The 19,930-nt window shown below is 37.4% G+C and overlaps 1 protein-coding gene across 6 annotated transcripts in view; it reads right to left on the bottom strand.

Annotated features, from left to right (window-relative positions):
• ZMYND11 (zinc finger MYND-type containing 11) overlaps positions 1 to 19,930 on the bottom strand; it is a 102,655-nt gene that overhangs the window by 20,581 nt on the left and 62,144 nt on the right. For 3 of the 6 annotated variants that reach the window (XM_010712398.3, XM_031553854.1, XM_003206970.4), the window contains 2 exons: positions 9,852 to 9,896; positions 6,964 to 7,125 (listed from right to left, as the gene is read on the bottom strand). The exons of 1 other annotated variant lie outside the window; for it this stretch is intronic. In XM_010712398.3, the coding sequence (XP_010710700.1) occupies positions 6,964 to 7,125; positions 9,852 to 9,896 (207 nt within the window). The remainder of the gene's footprint in view (positions 1 to 6,963; positions 7,126 to 9,851; positions 9,897 to 19,930) is intronic. 2 more of the 6 variants (XM_010712399.3, XM_031553856.1) reach the window with 1 other exon arrangement.

Here is a 19,930-nt window from a genome sequence, read left to right as displayed (position 1 = left end):
AAAAAAAAAAAAGTAGAAATTTGATTTCTGATTGAGTGTGCTCTGCTTTCATTCCTTTCTTCTGAAAGACACTGAAGACACTGAAATCACAGACTGGCCCTGGTGCTACAGCAAGAGTGTAACCTATGCATCTCAGGACTGCACTTACTACCTCCTTCTCAAATTAAATAAAATAAAATCTGTACATAGCACTACCTATAAAGGTGTTTATTCAATTACTTAGCAGTACACATAAAATCATTAATCTGCACTGAAATATTTCTACCTCACCACTGCAAGCTACAGAGCGTACTTTCAATAGCCTCTGTCCCACAGTCATGAACCTTCATAGACACTACTGTATGCAAAGCAGTACCATAGCTTTTTCCTGAAAGGACATGGTCTCTGTTAGGCAAAGTGCAGTACTGTGGAAAGGGCCAGCAGATCTTTCTAACTCTCCTATCATATTTTAGCATTATTTTCACAGTGTTAATGCTTTCTAGACTGTCTGCCCAGGCTCTGGAATGAGACTGAATTTTACTCTGAGTCCTACTCTGAATCACCTGAGTATCTCTTTAAAGTAAACATGGCAAAGTAATCCTTCACAAGAACATGCATTCTACTCAAATTCAATTATCTATTCAGTTTTGCATAAAACAATATTCATACTCAGCTGCAATGCATTAAATTTTCTGCATTATGAAATGCAGCTGTCATTTTGTCATTTTAGGCAAGAGTGCTGTATGTTTGCCAATGACGTACCATTTTAACAGGCTTCTCACGATGCAATCAAATTAACTTGCAGAGATTAGTCCTCTCTTTCTGACATGGTTCTGAATATATCATCCCTTAAAATATTTCAAAATTCATGTGAACCTTTCTTCATGCCCTCATGGGCAGCACAGTTTGTAAGAGATTGTGTTAAGATAGACGGTTTACAGATTTACCCCTCAGATCATAAAGATAGATAGCTGGCTACGTGTCATTATTGATGTCAGCAATTAATATAATCTTATGTATCAATGAAAATGATATAATTAACTTGCCAATTCAGGCAAACTTGAATTTCTCTATTTTTTCTTCAATTCTCTATACTGATTTAAGAAAAAAAAAAAGAAAAGATCTTCAGGTTGCTTTTCTAAACATCGAAATGTAACGAATTAGGGAATAGAAGCCCATATGCCAGCACAATGTCTTTTTATGGCAAGGTTACTCACCCTTGGTAGAAAGGTATAATTAAACCACTTCATTCACTTTTGAACAAGTTTACTTTCCAGGACATACCTAACACATGGCTTGGAAGCTATGATCAAAAACATGGATTTTTTTCATAAAAGTAATATGTGTTTTCAAGACTTGTCTTGTTCTGGGATTAGTCAAACTAGACACACTTAAAGAATAGTTAATATTAGATGAGGGATATCTTTAACATAAAATCAAATTATATTGTTCTGAGATAAGTAAATTTACCCACTTTCAGGTCCCTTTATAGACAGAGTGATATAAAAGCAAGTACAGATGAAAATTACGTCTTTCAATTTTCTACTTTTAGGAAAGGAAAACAATACTGGTGACTCCTGAAATTGTATAAGTGGCAATGTCTATTGCATATCTTTTCTCACAGTCAGATCTACTAAGACACACTATTGAAAACCTTATTTAAGAGACTCTTAAGATTCAATCCAACCCAAACAGACCATTTCAGGATCATTTAATATACGTATTGCACTGGTTCTGGTTGGAATGCAGTTAATTTTCTTCACAGCAGCTCTCATGGAGCTGGGTTTTAGATGTGTCACCAAAACTATGCTGATAACACAGGGATGTTTTAGCTATGGATCAACAGCGTTTGCAGAACATCAAGGACTTCTCTGTTTCTCTGTATACTCAAGTGAATTGACAGCGTGCAAAAAGTTGGAAAGGGATACAACCAGGTAGATAACCCAAACTGACGACAGAGAAATCCTAGCCCATGTAACATCACGGATTGACTATCAAGATCTATGGTTGCACTACGTGATCTTAGTGGTCTCTGCCAACCTTAACGATTCTACAATTCTCTAATTCTATGGTGTTCAATAATAAAAAGGGAAAATGGGTGCTTTACGGAGGTTATCCATCTTAAGCTCAGCTTTGGCTACTGGTCTACCCGTGGGAGATGCTAAGCAATTGGTTTAGCATCACTTTTTCTGTTTTGCTTTATTTCTTCTCTTCTTCCACTTCTCACCTCACAAGATTTTCTTGCTTTCACTCCTTTCCTCGTCGCCTGTTCCCACCAAGGAGCAAAGGGGTGAAGCTTGCAAGCATCTGCATGATGCTCAGCTGCCTACCAGGTTTATCCCCCAGCAGGGATTATTTCCAAGTCAACCAACTTATAGTGAAATCAGCAGCCTTTCCTCTTTGAATCATAGTCAAGTGCCAGGCATTGATGTTTACATTGTGGGTGCAGGAATGCAGCACTTGACAATAGCAGTCCTCATGTAGAAGATTCATAACATCTGGTAGGCAGAAGGCCAAAGCTGCAACTTAACTGCTTGTAGGTGCAGGAAATACCTTATACATGCATTACTCTCTGTGGCAATTAGAAATTGGTACCTAAAGACTGGATTTACGTTATTGTTTGCATTCATTATCCCAGATTAATAGAATTGCTTCATTGGGAAAGAGGGTGGCAATACACTGCACTGTGAAGCTGCAAGTGACTTAGCAACCCTGACATGCACAGTGCAGGAAATCACCACAAGACTTTATGAACTCCCTGAGGTGAGCACCAGCTGAAGGGACTCCCAGGAAAAACTCCATCCTGAAGGAGCACTGCTTATGGTGGAACTACCTATGCTTCACACTCTGAGGTACAGGGGTTTCCTTATAGTCTCTGATACCTTTTTTTTCCCATTCTTCTCTCAACTGTCAGGTGTATGCACACACTGAAGAGCTCCACATCAGAGCAGGAAGTGATGGATTAAGCGAAGGCTGCTCAGTGACAGACACATCTTTCTAAGTCACCAGTTCCATTTCCAGAAGCAGTTCAGATTTCCAGGAGTGCATCCACATAGGAGAACTAAGTGTACAAGCCTACCATTTATTCACCAATGTTGTTTATGAGCCGATTGACCTGCTGGCCCTTCGATTTTTTTAGGGTTTAAATTAACAGAGGAATTTGGTGCTAATGCATAGGTGTAAATTGTATAAATATGCCAGACCCTATTTAGGGAATATGTTCCATCATGTAGTTATTGTACAGGTTCTGGCTGTGATAGTTTTCTTCACAGAAAGTTCTAGATCTACTTCACCTCAGTAATCTTCATATGCCTGTATTTCTAATTTTCTATCATTTGTCATTCTCACTTGTCATGACATACACCTATTGCTAACTGTGAGCTGCATGATGGAGAATTTTTATGTACCCTATGAAATGTTCACTACAGTACCAGTACTCCGAAACAACCTATTTATGGGACACATATCAGCACAGTATTTCATATCTTAAGCTCTACACTTTACTTTGCTTGCATATGCACAAAACACAGAAATACTGAATAACCTACTACCATACGTGAATTGGTTATAATTCTTTGTACAGTACATGCATGAAAGATCAATGACTGATCAGACATTTGCAAAAAAAAAACAACAACAGTAACAACAAAAATAACAAAATAGCCGGGGGAGACAAGTGAAACCAAAACTAATTCTTCCTTTCTGTTTCACAAATAAAAAATGTATTCCTCTGGAACAAAATATATCACCATGCATAATTTTGCCTTTCTAAAAAAATATTTTAAAAAAAGTTTTTTAAGTATTAATCGCAGGCAGCTATTCGATCTGGGATCAATTTTCTCCTATTCAGACTTCTTTTATACATCTATTTTCAATAACAACAATAACAACAAAACACTGCATTTTTGCAGTACTTTATGCAGTTTTGAGGTACTAAATTAACAACTGGATAAGATTAATTTCCTCTCTTTATCCAACCAAAGAGTGGCAATAAGCATACAAGTCTCCCGCATCCTTCAGAGACCCAGCAGACTAACCCTGTATTGCACAGACCATTCCAGTAGTGGGAAAAGGCTAATGCAATCTCTAAGTCCACTTGATACCATCTTTCCCTAGTGATCTATCTACCAGGAATTTTGATGATAATACCAATTTATTTCACTTAAGACAGTGATTAGTCAGCAGTCAGGGAGGATCTTCAATCACTGCAGTATGGTTTGAGTTGAACTTTGCTTGACTCTTGTCTCCTGCTGAGAATTATGTGAGGTAAAAAATATTCAAATTGGTTCCATGAAATTAAAACAAAAAAAAAGAAGAAAAAAAAAAGACCAAGAATGAGACATTCTTGCTTATGGATGCAGTGGGGAAAAATTGCCAGCAGGGAAACAGAGTTCAGAGCACAGCTTGTGAGGGACCATTCTAAACGTTACAGGAGAAAAAATATTTTCAAGTTATGAACAAATCCTTGGCAACGTCCTTTATAAAATGCTTCTGAGTAGTCAAGTGTGCAAGATAAAGCTGCGCAGGTTGATTGAACTAGTACAGCCAGCAATTGTGAAACAAATAATCCAAAGGCTTGCTGACCTTGGCAGCATTACAGAAGCAATCTTTACATAAGAATGAAGTGTTCTTAGATTATTTCTCCCAATATATTAGGTTTCAAACATATTTCTACTTCACCTTTGTAAAGAGCTTGGAGATCCCTTGGTAAAATGTTCTATGTCCAGTCACAAGGAAAAAAGTACAAAAATATACACGTCTCTTTGTCCCTATTACTTTCCTTGAACATCCATATTTACTGCAGATAACGTAAAATAAATCCCATTGTCCTTACACAAGATAGTTAAGCTCTGTTATGTCCTCTGGATATCAGCCAGTGTTCTTTAAACTACCACAGTATTTTGAATATAGGCCTCTCTCGTTCTTTTAAAATAAAATTAGAGCAGTCTGTTCCTAGGAAGGTGGGGGGAAAGCAGTGGAAGAATACTGAAACCTGACACAAGCATGCTAATTCTCATCTAGACCTTTTCCTTGCTCCCAGGGACTGTGCAAACCTCATTAGTCCCAGTTTGCAAACTTAGGGCTTCAAACGAACTGGAGTAATTATCGGAAGAGATGCCAGTACAAGGGAAAAAGGGATGGCATGGCATTCAAAATGGCAGCATTCTTATAAGTACGTTGGTTATCACTCAAGGCACTGAGCAAGCCAAAGCTCTCTGGAGCAGGAAGGATATAACAGACCCCCAAACCTCTCCTTGTATAACAAAAAGGGAATCAATAGGCAAAAGGACACACTACATGTGGTCGAAGATTCATAGCATTTTCTTAAAGGTAAATATTTGTTTAATATCAGTGCCATAAAGTATCTCAGAGCTCTAAGATGAAAGTCCAACTGAACTCAGAACAGACCACCCCACAAATCTGTGCACTCCGCATGCAGCGGCTCAGCTCTTCCATTCTGCAGACATCCATCTTATAAGATAGATGCCACAGGCCTCCTAACACACAAGGTGGCTTAAACCACTTACATTCCCTCTTTCACCAAGTGTCATCTAAAATTGTTTGCAAACTAGAGTAGAGACTGGGTCAGGCTTATCTGATCTTAACTATTTGTAAGAACTATCAGTATTTATTATGGGAAACAACAATTATTAAGGTGATTACTTCAAAAATCTAAAAGCAATTCATACATATATACTACCATTCTTTGTTTTTAACAGAAAGAATACTGAGTAGTTAAATTAAATGCTGCTACTTCGATACAGGAGGATACAGTACATGTCTTTATTCTTAACTGCTTGCTCCAAGCCACCAGTATAGCTTTTAATTCCCTTACACTTCCCTTACACTTCTTATTTTTGGTATTTCCCTAAACTCTGAGAGCTCCTACTCTGAGTCAGAAGGTGTCAGGTTTTTTCAACTGGTTTTAAGGTAGCAGCAGTCAGAAAGTATTGTTTTGAAACAAAACAATCCATATGTTAAAAAGAAAACAAAACACAACACTCCTCTGTGCTTAAGAAGCACCAACCCCTAATCATCTGAAGATCAGTCCTCTGCCCTACAGCCAGACTCAGCCTTTTGCAAGGAGCTTCCTCTCCCTCCAGGAACCCAAGGTAGAGGGCAACTGGCAGATCTTTATGCCTTTTATATCAACGATTTTGTCTTACTCACTCATGTGCTTTCTTCCCTGTTGAAGGAAGCCTAGAAATGCGGTGCACTGTGGTAGGCCATGCGGAGATGACAACAGTTAGGAAAAACATCTGGCTGATGCAAGGCTGGGTACCAGCAAGCACTTCCATGACATATGTCTACTCTTCTAACAACATGTAGACTACATACCTGCTTGTTCTTCTAACGTACGTAAGAAATAACTGCTGTCACCCTACTATATTCATAAGAGAAACAACTGTGAAGAAAAAGCAGTATAGATATAGATGTGATGGGTGAAATCCATATTGACTTTTTCATGCCAATAAATGCTCAGGAGTAAATGAAAGGCAGAATTTCACCCTTTGGTTTTAGATACTGCAGTTGTCAGCAACATGATTGTGGCTTTATAATGTAAAATATGATTCTAACAAAGTATTAAGAATGCAATCAAAATACAAAAAAAAAATTACATTATGATTCATTAAAATGAGGTTAAGTAAAAACAGCAGCATCTGATACAGCGATCTACTTACTCATGTTGAAGATTTCCACAATATACTGCATTCATACATTGCATACATACGTACACACATTCTCACACAGTATACTGTGTGCTGTCAAATGTATAAGTAAAACTTGCTGGAGTCTTCAAAAATAACCATCTGCTACATGCACCATAATTTAGTATCTCTGTACAGATGCTCTAGGTATGTACCATTGTTAAAATATTCAGTTCTTTATCCATTAACCTGGCCAAACCATCTGGACACCTTAATGAAACTATTCATGAATACCAACCCTCTAATCAGCACATGAAAGCTCATAGGTACTCACCCTGCAAACTGGGCACTGCCAGTGACTACTGCTGTCTCTAAGCCTGAACTCATCAGACAAACACTTGGAATGATACACACGAAAACACAGGTCACATATCAACACCTCTCCAGGCAAATGGCATTCAAAACAATACCAGTCATGATTTTCTGTTTCCCAGTCCTACAAAAAATACAAAATATTTTGGTATGATATTCTGTCAAAATCTTCAGGAACTAAGAACAAAATTGATATATGTCTTGAAATCCAGCAGCAATTAGACATTATAAACAGTTTAAGAAGTGTATAATGTTTAAAAAACAGGGGAAAACCTACATGCTTAAAGATCTTCAGCAATTTAATATGTGCTAACTTAAAACAGCATGTGAATGCCAAGTTTTAACTTTTTCAAGTATCTGATCGGTAACATAATTTCAAATATGAGCTCTGTCCACAATGAAAAGTTTTGGGTTTGTTTTCTACCTTCGTGTACAACACTGCTGTCGACCTCTCTGTATTAGACTACAAACAAAAGGCTGTGCACTTCAATTAAGCATACCTATTTCCTCAGACTATGTCCCCTTGTTTGATTGTTACAGTATATTTTCAACTGTAATATTCTGAAGGGTGGCCCCTTCCAGTCTTTACTCTCTTTAAACTGACAACTTTTCAGTGTTAAGTTACAAAGAATACATGAAATCATGAACCTAAAATTGCAAGAAATGTTTTTGCTAAGCAATCTCAATACAATTCAAAAAATAGAAACTGTTTCATTTGCAGTGCCCAATAGCACTTACTCCTGAAATGTCCTACAGAAGACAGGATGTTGATATACAGATGTCTTTAATACACTCTTTCTTGAATATTCAGTCCCAGTGGCCAAATTCTGACCTTTGAAACATGTGCATAAGCTTTGATGAAGTAATTGAGAGTAGCATGCTTGTAATTTGGAGGCAGAATTTTGCTCTAGGAATCTCTAGCACTAAAACCAGACAGAACTGCCAGTGGCCACCATCAAATGTTTGTTATCAGAAATGCCATACTTTTCCTTACACTTTGAAGACAAAATAACTGTCATATCTTAGATTAAACTCCCAATGCCTTTTAATGTCCAAATATCACTTTTCAGTGGGTTCAGATGTCTGAAAAAATTACTCCTATTCTTCAAGAAGTTATCTTGATAAAAATTGGATCAAGCTTTTTTAATGTCACATTGTAAAGGTGGAGTTTGCAACTCCCACCGCTGGCCTGAACCCAGGCTTTTGTCCAATTCTCTTCCCATGCCTGGGAAGCAGAGCCCCTCAGGTCCTTAGGTCTCCTTCATGGTGTGGGGTAAGAAGTGCTACAGAGTGGCACCTCCAGTCCCTTAGGCTGAAGCAGCTGTATCCTGTACATAACTCATCTGACCAGAGTCCTCTACAAATATGAGACATTTCAGGACAACCCCAATTGCCTACGCTATATTTATACCCATGGATGTTGGAGCAGTAAGTTTAGGAGAAACAAACCAATAAAACATCAAAAAAAGATCCTTAACCAATTTCTGACTCAGAACTTCATCCTCCTTTGTTGTTCAGATTAACAGTGAAACTTGACTTACTACTGGTTTTGTTTCTTATTTAATTTTATGTATCAATTCTGCATATCTCAGAATGGCAAAACAATACCACTTAATTTAGCTATAAAGAATGTATTCTCATTTCACCAAATCTTTCCCCTTCAACAAAATCCAGTGGCAGAACACTTTGAGAGTCCTTTCTTTGCAATATTTTAGAAATAACTAAAGATACTGCATTGTAGAGGCATGTGGTTTCTCTGCAGATTGGCAAAAATAAGGATATTCAATATTTAATGTAATACTTCTTTATGGAACTGCAAGATAAATAAATAAATAAGTGATAAAGGGCCAATTAAGCAAGAAAGGTTTGACTGAAGTTTTATCCAGAGAAAAATCAAATGGAGAAGAGCCCAAGAGATTCTGGCTACTGAGGAATTTCACTGCAGAATAAGGATTCCAGGATTTTTCCTTTTTATTCACACTCGTTACTTATTGGTATATTCCAGATATTCCATTGTTAGGAAATATGCTGGCAAAGAGATGTGGAATTTAATAAACACAGGGAAACTTATGTGCTGGCACGAAAAACCATGCGCTCGAGCCAGAAACCATGATGTTAAATAAAACACCAGAAGAAGCTTTCTTGAGTAGTCCCAATTGAAAGTTTTGAAAATATCATTAGTTCTAAATAGGCATCACTAGGTTTTTCACAGAGATTTTTAGTTTAATGCAGTATATTTAGTGCATAAGTATATATAAAACATTCATTTATGCAACATATCCATAAAGTTAATAAAGAAAATAAAAAGGTACATAGCCCTTGTGAGAAGCTATACTATTGACTTCAATAGCAAGGTCAGAGGCAGTAATTTTGCTCCAGCAGCAGTGAAATGTTACTGCTTCTCTCGATTTGCATGTGTTTGAATGGGAGGAGAATGTGCTCCCAGGAGATTTTTTCGTGCAGGAGACCAGATTCATTTATAGAGCTCAAACTGCCTGCCAGTGCTCGGGGTAGGACAGGTCAACATCCTCCGCCAGCTGCAAACGCGGTTAAGTCTGCATTTACGATATACACCACCAGGTGTCATCAGCCACTCCAAAAATGACTGATTAAAGGGCAACCATTGTAACAACATCTTGAACTGTAACGTGTGAGTAACCACTTCCAGCCCCCAGGAGAGAGAAAAATCATCAAACTAGATACATACATAATGCAGACTAAACTCAGAATTGGAAGTGATATGGATGATGGTGGTGGTTAATATAGCAAACTAAGCTATCCTAATGGAAGACAGAAACGTAATAGAAAATATGACAGAATTCAAAACCACATAGTGCAAAAATTGTTCACCTTGTTTTTTGCTGCTGTCTGGGAAAAAGGCTGCATACCGTAGGCCTTTCAAAATAAAAACAAAACAAACTTTGTATCTATACTGTAATCCGTCCGATTATCAGGATATACACAAGGCTAGAAAGAATTCATGCACAGTGACCAGGAAATCAATGTTACTTCTAACATCTGGCTGTATAAATTTCTTCCTGCATTTCTGGAATGATACTTAATGTTTTAACCACATTCTGTCTCTTCACAACATCCCAGGTACTTATATGATTAAAAGAACCCAACACCCATCTTCTTCCCCATATATATACCCAACACCAGGGAAACTTAGAAATGTTCAAGAATATTAATGATTATTAATCAATGATACAGAAAGCTGTGTTGGCTCCTGTAAAGTGATTTACTGCACAGACCCCAATGAAATCAAAGATGAAATTCCCACTTTATCAACAAAACTCACAGTCCTCACAGTTTTACAAGAGGGGACGTGTTCCTGGGGCCATCCAGAATGAAGGTAGGATCTCCACCATAGGGATTTAGCTTGCTAATATTCTCGCTCCCTGATGGAGGGCAAGGGAAGCCCCTGAGTCACCAAGGGAATCCTCCATTGGCTGGAGCCGGCTGCCCAAGTCCGGTGGTACCCAGGGACTGCCCACAGCTCTTGGGAGGGAGCAGGGCTGGCAGCAGAGCCACATAGCTCAGATGGAACAGGAGGCCTTTCCCCTTTGTTTTATTCAGCTGCCCGTTGCATTTGTAGATATATGCATTAGCAGGGCAGCAAATGTCTGTTTGGGGGATTTTATTTAATAGCCAAAGAGCTACGCTCTGTTAAGCAGAGTGGAATCTTGTAGCAATATGGGTCACTTGTGGTCACTTGTTCTTTATATTCAAATCGGTCAAACATTATATCACAAAGGTCACTTTGCACTGACATAGATAGCAGTCGAGATTTCTCAGCAACATGAATGAAACAAAGCAACAATTCTGAAATATGGCTTAACTTATGACTGACACATAAGCTTACTTTTTCATGATTTCTATTAAGTAGGTTGTCTTAAAGAACATACACATATTTATTCTGGAAGAACAGAAAAATAACATAGGACAGAAAATGTCAGGCTACCTAGAACATTCGACACTTCAAAAAGAGATAAACCCAACAGAAAAGAATGAATCACCATGTCGTAGCCTTTACTGTAAAATGAAATATAAAGTTGTTGTCAAGGAAAGAATAATTTTAGTGCATAAAGAAAATGTCCATTATAATGCAAATGTACATGGAAAAGAAATGCTTACTCATTAGTAATGGAGATTTACTTCGTTGTAATTGAAATAGGGAATCTGTATGTTGGAGAATGTGACAATCTGCTGTACAATTTGCATACCATTAAGGAGGAGATGTGAAGCACATACTGACAGTAACATTAACAATAATTTAGAGGTCACAACTACAACAATTAGGCCACTTCCATACCTTACCAATACCATAATTACTGCACCAAAAAAGAGATATAAAAACAAACAGTAACTTTTTATTTTCCTATAATTTATATGCAGTCATTGCACATGAAAACATTATAACCGCTTTACTTAGACTTTGTCTAAAAGGACCACTTTGCCTTTTTAAAATGTACATTCCATTAACATAACTCATTTCTTACCTGTTAATCTGTTTTCTCCAAGTCCCTTAATGGTAGCCCAGAAACTCGGTAAAAAGTCACTCTACTATCAGGTGGAAGAGAGGAAAAGGGAGGGGGGAAAAAGGCAAAACTCTATTCACAAAACTCCCCTCTATGGGGATTTGCTGGTTTCACACAGTTGAACCAGATTTCCCAAGCCATCCAAATCATGGCTATCCTTTGGACCCAACCAGCAAGCTAAAAAAAAATAAAAAGGGTCACATAGATAGAAAAACAATTTAAAGTCAGTTATTTCTTTGGCGCAATCATGTTTATTTATGAATAACATACATACAGTTCTGTTGTCCTAAATTCAATATGACGCAAATGAAGGAGAGCATTTTCCATGGAGCTCATGCTTCCCAGCCTTCTCCTTTATGGCATTTTGTCCCATTGTACTCTTTGGACTTTTTGTTTTCCTAGGCGTTCTGTTTCAAGGGCTTCTCCAGAGTTTCTTTGCTGCTTACCTATGCACTGCTGTGCTGCTTCTCTAGAACTCCCATTCACACCCACACACACACACAGCTCCTTTCAGATCACAGGATTTTCAGTCAGACCCACCTGTGCACAAATCCATGGTCAGCTCTATGCAGTGTCTGTGCTTTAAAGAGCCTCTCTAGCTCCAGTTGCCTTCTCGTGAATAGAGAACTCACAACAGCTTTTACATTTAGTCTAAAGGAAGAGCATTAGCAGATACACCATGCTATTTCACCCACACTGTATCATAACAACACTTTCAGTCTGTCACAATAATCTAGAATGGCAAGTAGGTCCACAGCGGCAGAAAAAATTTGTTTACAAAATAAAGACTACTTTAAAATAATAGCATTTATATGCTATATTTATTTCAAGACATTTTCAAATCACCAACCCAAAATTTAGTGGAATCTTTCGTATTTCATAACCCTTCAGAAAACTGGACAAGATCTCAATGAATGAGTTCCCATCGTTTCTCTGATTACCATTTCACTGACACCTAATAGGGCTGTGTTCAATTTAAAGATGTCATTCCTGAGCCATGTGTTCTGGATTCAGTTTCTTCATGGGTATTTTAAGATTCAGGAATAGCCAAAAAGAACACTTCTTTCCCTCCTCTCCACCTCCATCAGTTTAACACCAGAGTTCTTTCAGCTTGGCCCACTGAATTGCTTGATTCCTTCAGGTAAGAGAGAAGCTGTTAAAATTCAGGATTCTGCTCTTCAAGGTCTGTTTACTGGCTTTCTCTTTAAATGAGAAAAAGCTCAAAGTGATAGCTATACATTTCTAAACAAATTTTCCATTTTTAATCAATCAGTTCCTTTCTGCCTTTTTCAGGTAGCATCTGTTTCCATCCAAGCTTCTTGCTTAGACATGAGCTTTGCTATAGATAATTGTTAAAACTCTGCAGTGCATTCTTCAGTCTTCATCATTCACAAAAGTAACAAAGCACGGGGGAGGAGGGGTGCAACTCCTACAATGTTGTAGAACATGTGCTCCTGTTCTCCAAGACAAAACCTGAAGGAAATGATTCTTACTCACATATTTGCTCTAAACAGCTACTGCACACTTAATATTGATTTGTTCATCAATATTTTCTCAAAGCATAAGTATCAGAATCTATACTAAAGGCTGTCTGAAACAGGCTCAGACAAGAGCCTTTAAGTACTGTAGAAATGCTAAACTCTGTTCAACTCTTAAGAGTCTCCCATCTATCTAGCTTTTGCACTACTGCTGAACTTCCAAGTGACTACTCTGAAACAAAAGTTTTATGAAATGTGGCTGTTTATTCAGTTGGACAGAGCAGATCCTGGCTCTTTTTTTTTTTCAGACTACCAGGTATGCACCCAGTATGTGCACAGTTGTCTCTTTTTTAAGCAGGCTGTATTTCACTGGTACAGCACCGAGTAAGAAACGTTCATGGTAGATGTATTGATTTTCACTGAGAGATTAATGTGCACACATACTACCTGGGTCTAGCAAACACCGTGTGCCACAGAGCACCATTTCCAGTTTTTTTTTCACTACTGCACGTTTTTTTGGCACAGGCCCTAGCCTGCTGTGAGGGCAGCCCTCTGTGGGCCTTTCGATCAGCCTTCTCTTCACACCAAGCATCTCTGGTTCCATCTCTTTCTTAGTGAGCAAGAATCTTCCTGCAAAGTTCCATTCAGTAGCCCACTGAATTTGCTTTTATTTTTCTTCATCACGATGGGTTAGGCTCAGCACTGAAGAAGGCACAATTAATTGTTCGATGGCTCAGAGGACTTACCATCTTTGCAGCAGGTAAACAGCAAGGGAGCCGTTTAATAAAGTACTTCCCTACAGAATCCATATTTGATCAGGATGATTGCTTTACAACGATAAAGTTTCTTATGTTCTTACTTTTCTTAAAGTTCCCATGTCTTACATTTAATAATACAGTAATATAGAGTAAATAATAGCATCAAAATAGAGTAAATTCAGCATCAAAATAAGCTCATTTTCGCCTCAGTAGTTTTCTTGTATATATGTACTTACTAGATACATTGACTCACGTTTTGCTTGAGGGTTTTTTTTGCTCATCAAAAGTGTTCTGCAAGTAAACAAGCATCCATCTCTTCTTCAAAGCCAAAAAGACTTCAGCAACTAGAATTCCTTTATGAAAATTCTTTCACTTAATCTTCTCCTTCCTTTTCTAAGAAACTGCTCCAGCAGGTAGCTACATTGATCTGTGATTTTAAGAGACAGGATAATCTGTCCATTGCAAATCACTTGCCTTTTTATAGATCCTTTCCTTTGATGACCTGAACTTCATCTTAAAAATGGATTTCCACAACCTGACTTCATAGGATACTTTGAGGGCATTCATTACTCATAGTTCATCACAAAAAGAAATCCAAAGCAATAATGAGCTCATATATCCTCACAACTATCTAGGCATCTTCCTTAATTTCAAGTACTTTATTTATATGTCTTGGTTCATTTTATATAGATTTTCATAGTATCAGTCAACAACAGATTTGTTCCATTACTTCTAATTTTTCTCATTTTAGAAATCAGTTTTATCCTAGAAAGAACAGAAAATCATCAGCCAGGAGACAGATCAAAACCTCCTTCTCTATAATATGTATTGAATAAAGATGTATTCAGAGGCTTGTGATAATTCAGTTCATCTTCTTCACTGACAACTGCTTCCAGTTCTGAGTCAAACATGCAAGAAGACTCAGCTTCTGCAGTGAATTCCACAGCCTCTCAGTAGACTTTCTTTCATTGAGCTTCATCTGCAAGCCCATTTGTCTAATTAAGTTATTGCCAGTTTGTCTTAGAAGTCTTCTGTTTCTAGCAGAAACCACCAAAGTCATCTCTGGATGTTTACCAGGACAGGCAGATTTTCACTCCCTCATCTACCTTATATTTACGTTCTGGCCCATTTGAGGCGATGGGCTCCAAAGTGCAGAGTCAGTCTTCAACTCCCAGAGCTAAGGAAGAAGTGAAGTTTTTTCAGCAAGCATAGTAGTGTGCCAGCAGCCAAAATGACTGCTAAAATCTGTGTGTTCATCTTTTCAGCCTAGGAGCTGTGTTCCTGAAGCAGCAAATAAATCTCAGTTTCCCTCCCAAGAAGATCACATTTGGGTAGCAGTAGTATACATTATTTCAGGTGAGACAATATGAGCATTCTCCTTCACGTTATTAGAAATAGAATGTCATTTCAAATGAAAATGATTTTTATCCTCCTTCATGTTCCAAGTGACTTTAAGATTAACAGAAACTTGCAACTTATTTCCTCAGAAACTGCATTCACTTCCACTGTCAATATCATAATTTTTTACTCAGATTGAGCCAAGAGAAAGTTTGTAAGCTATTCTCATTAGGGAGATACACCAGTGATGGAGTGAAATATTTATTAGGTGCAGTGCCTTTTATTTCCATATCATGTATGAGGAAGTTTTGTTCCTTGAGACACAGAATGAATCTAGATCAGAAAAAAAAAAAAAAGAAAAAAAACGCACCTCTCTTCTTGTAGTTCCAAGTCTCTTTCCAAGAACCACTGTGCATAAAAGGTCTCTCCCTCTTCTCTCCTTAGTTAATGTTTACATTGCTACTCTGGCCATAACTTCTGCATGGGATTTTGTAGTGTTTCTCTATGTTGATATTTCTGCACACACAATTCTCTCAAACAATATTCTCATCTTTTCATCTGAACCAACAGCATAAATTCCTACACTCCTTGCTTAAATCTCCCTTAAATCACTCTTGCTTAAATTTCTTTTCACTTTTTGTGCCATGGGTGTGGCTGGTATTGTTTCAGTTGCCAGTGATAGAAAAGGACTGAGGTCTGCTTTTATTGTGAATGAAATGTGAATAAGTTCATTAGCTTCAATAAAATTTCATTCAGAGACCAGCATGACATCACAGTAAGAGAATCAAAATAACTGTCAGAGATGCACAGCATTTTGAACTCACAAACTGAATAAAAACAATGCTACCAGGTCAGAGCTGGCACAAAAAATGTGGAAAAACACAAGATGTATATTTTCAGAACAAACTCAAGATGGGCTGGTCTAAGTCATCTAAAACATTAACATAATTTGAGTCCCGTGTTGGAAACTTTATACAGATCACGTTGACTAATCTATTTGAAACCTGAAAGTAAATTATCATTCTCCTACAGACCACTTAAGAGAGCAGAAACATGTGAAAACTGTGAACAATGCCAGTATCACAACCACAGAACAGTGAGTGAGAACGTTCAAGAAGAAAAGAGCACTGATTGACCAAATTTTTAAGTCATGTTGGCAAAGCTGGGCCAGGCGAATGAAGATCCTGATGAAGTTGTTTTACTAGTTTAAAAGAAGCATCACCTCTTAGGTATGCAATGAGGTGGATTCTTCTAGTGTCATCATTGGTAGTGTGAAGATCTTCCAATGTGAGCTTTTGTACCGATTTTCAGAAGGTACGGGTACTTCCTTTTTAGGGGATGAAAAATAAAGGAGGGCTGAAGTGGAGGGAAGAAATATTCCTGAACATACAGGAAGAGAAAAATTTGGAAAATGAATGTACAGAATTGTTAATGATTCTTAACACATATTGAGAAAGGAAGGCTGCTGCTGAGACAGCAAGGCCATCCTCATGAGCTACATGTCAATAGCCTTAATGTGAAGACAAAGAGGGTCTTGGGTTCAACACAGCAACAGTAAAACACTTCTCAACCATGAGGGGGGAGTTCTAATTTCTAATTTGCTCAGTCTATGCTTTAATTTGATGACTTGATAAGATTTGTTTTTCCTAAATCCACAGCAAGGTATTACACTAGTGGACACTTATTTTTGGCTCAGTAATAAGTAGATGTCTACACTAGTGCAATTTATGATAATTATTTACTAGAAAAATCCATTTCTTTTAGTGTGCAGTGACTGGTACAGTGGTATTCTTTTGGCAAAATGACCTCTAAAAGATGAGACTTCAGAGGATGCAAAGATAAGATAGCAAAGAAAGAGTCAATTCCAGATATGCATGTCCCATGAGTGCCTTTGTGAGAGTGAACTGATAGGCACCCTGAGCCTCAAAGCCTCCTCGTACCTAATCTGAGGTGCGAAATTAGAGATAGAAGCTAGTCTGAAATTTTCTCTCCCAAAAGAATGTTCATTAACTCTGCATTAGCGAATCATCAAATGTAAAGAACACCGATAATTTCATAATAATGAAAAATCTTTCTGGAAAGTTCAAGACTGGAAAATGTCTGATTTGTTACAACACGACAGGAACAACTATCATTGTTTGGGCTGTATTTGGCTCTGGATTGGTAAATTCACATAGGACTTCAAATTCAAGGCAATACAGATGTTTTTTTTATTTTTTTTAAACTCTGAAGAAATCTTTTCTTCATTTGGTACAACATGTTCTTCCTCTTAATGCTCTCCAGTAGGAAGAGCATTCATGATGAAAATGCTGGCAGTCTCTACTGCTATTTTATATTATTCTACTGGTAACACACTGGAACAGGTTGCCCAATGAGGTTGTGGATGCCCCCATCCCTGGAGGCTTTCAAGGCCAGGCTGGATGTGGCTCTGGGCAGCCTGGTCTGGTGGTCGGTGACCCTGCACACAGCAGGGGGGTTGAAACTAGATGATGAATGTGGTCCTTTTCAACCCAGGCCATTCTATGATTTTATGATTCTAACTGAAATGAATGGGATGCACATTAAAACCATTTCTCAACTTAGTAAGTCAGTAGCCCCCAGCTTGCTAGCAATAACTGGTAGCTATGTGGTTGTTATGTTTTCTTTTTAAATTTAAAGTGCATTTTATATCCAGAGAAGATTCAAACCCTCATAGTGACCATTCTTACGATGCCATGATTATCTCAATACTTATAGAGAGACTCAAGATGGCACTGGCAGATCAAAACACTGCTGGATATCAGCAATGCCCTGGCATGGAAAAAAATACAGTTACCAATGCAATTAAGTATAACAAGAAATAAACCCAGTTCGAACTAAAGCAAATTAGATTAGCAGAAACATAACAACCAAAATACATCTTTTGTATAGACTGAGCCTCATGAAAATAAAGCTGCAGCACATCAAATCACAGTAAGCACTGGGAGTTTACCTGAGGTTAGTAGGGTTAATAAATTCATAGTGCTGGCAGTGGGCCACATAAAGGCTAAAATGATGATAAAGCACAGTGAAGAGATGGTTAATTTAGGCAGGCTTGGGACTTGAAAGTATCTGAAGTTACTATGAGCAAGTAGCAGTACTTTTCAAATACTAAATATCAGAAAATTGCCAGGATGATTTAGCAAGATTTAAATACATGGTGTGTAGGGAAAAATCACACTCTTCTACTGTTTTCTTAAAAGAGGAAAGCAAGAAAACTACCCCTTCAAATGACACGGTCCATCTAACTAAAAAGTGTTTACAATATAAGAATTGGAGAAACAACGATTAGAGATATGGAGAACAACAAATGCACACAAATGATTGCAACTACAGCCCAAAGTCATAACCAGCCAGAAGAGTTTCAGGCTCTATCTATAAGCAATGAATTACATGATTGCTTTGGGGAAAAAAAGACTTCTATAAAAAAGTGACCTCTCAACTTGTATCTATTTTGGCAGTGAAGAAATAGCTCAAAGTACCCTAATAAAGTGTGAAGCCTCGCCCTTCATGTGTCATTAGAGAATTTGGTCACTACGAGCTTTAATCCACAGCAACACTATGAAGTATGTTGCCTTCAAATGAAAACAATAAATCTGTGCTATTAACACATCTCCATTTTAGAAGAACATAATATAATCTAGCCTTATGAACACATGTAAATTGAAACTATACATTCATAGTAATGCCTCTTCCTGGGCCACTGCAATTTTATGACTTTAATCATGAGAAGAATTAGCAATCAATGCTCAAAATACCTCCATGCACATTGTCTGTAGAAAAATCAAAAATATGAGAGTGAGTAAGGCACACTAACTGTAAGAAATACATCTAAGACCTCATAAAGGTAGTGCTTTAATTAATTTCTTTGAGATTAGACTGACCACTATTTTACCATGATAGAAGTACACAAAATTAATGGCAAAACTTTAAACCAGAAATTAATCTGTAAGGACATTCATTACTATTTTCATAAAGAACCACACTTTCCTTCTAGTTATTGCATCTACAACACTTATTTTCATTTTTTTCTAAACCTGAAGAGCAAAGAGATCATTTGTTTTTTTATTGAGAATAAATAACACTTCCAAATTCCAAAAGTACTGTGAGAAATAGAAATTAAGATTTTAGAAAGGAAAAGTAAATGTCCATTACCAGATTTCAGGACTGACATTTCCCTTGCAAGGCAAGAAGCAGCAGAGATTTTGTTGAATTGCATAATAATGACAATGACATACAGTGAAAATGCAAAATTACTGACTGAAATGCTGGGTTACAATGAAAAATAATTTCTTCTCTCATTTATTTTGTGTCAAATGCATTAATCATCTGTAAGATGAGAAAGCCTGTAAGATGAGAACACATTTTGAACATTTGAAAAACATCTGTATAGATGGTAAATGAGCACATAAAATGAGTACCTGCACAAGTCTTAAAAGTAAAACACTTGCAGCGAAGTTCTTGCATAGCTACCAACCCATAAATATCTACTGAAATACAATATATTGGGCAACTGGCGTCATACATTAAATTAGTTTTTAGTAACACATATATAAATCTCTCCCCCATACACATCAGAGAAAAAGAGGACAAATTTATGCTGGTTTAATCTGATCATTCTTTTTTTTTTCCTAGTTTTTCAGAACATTCATTTTCAGATGACAGTCTCTCTTGGAAAGGCCTCCTCTTGATGCTCACAAACTGTTTTATCTTTGCACACCAGCTAGTTCTTTTGTATGACATCTGAGGACATAATACTTTGCCTCATTTTCAAAAAAAAAATATATATATATATA

Source organism: Meleagris gallopavo, chromosome 6 (assembly GCF_000146605.3).
Source record: "Meleagris gallopavo isolate NT-WF06-2002-E0010 breed Aviagen turkey brand Nicholas breeding stock chromosome 6, Turkey_5.1, whole genome shotgun sequence".
In the NCBI taxonomy this organism is placed as follows: domain Eukaryota; kingdom Metazoa; phylum Chordata; class Aves; order Galliformes; family Phasianidae; genus Meleagris; species Meleagris gallopavo.
This window is presented reverse-complemented; position numbering and strand designations above follow the sequence as displayed.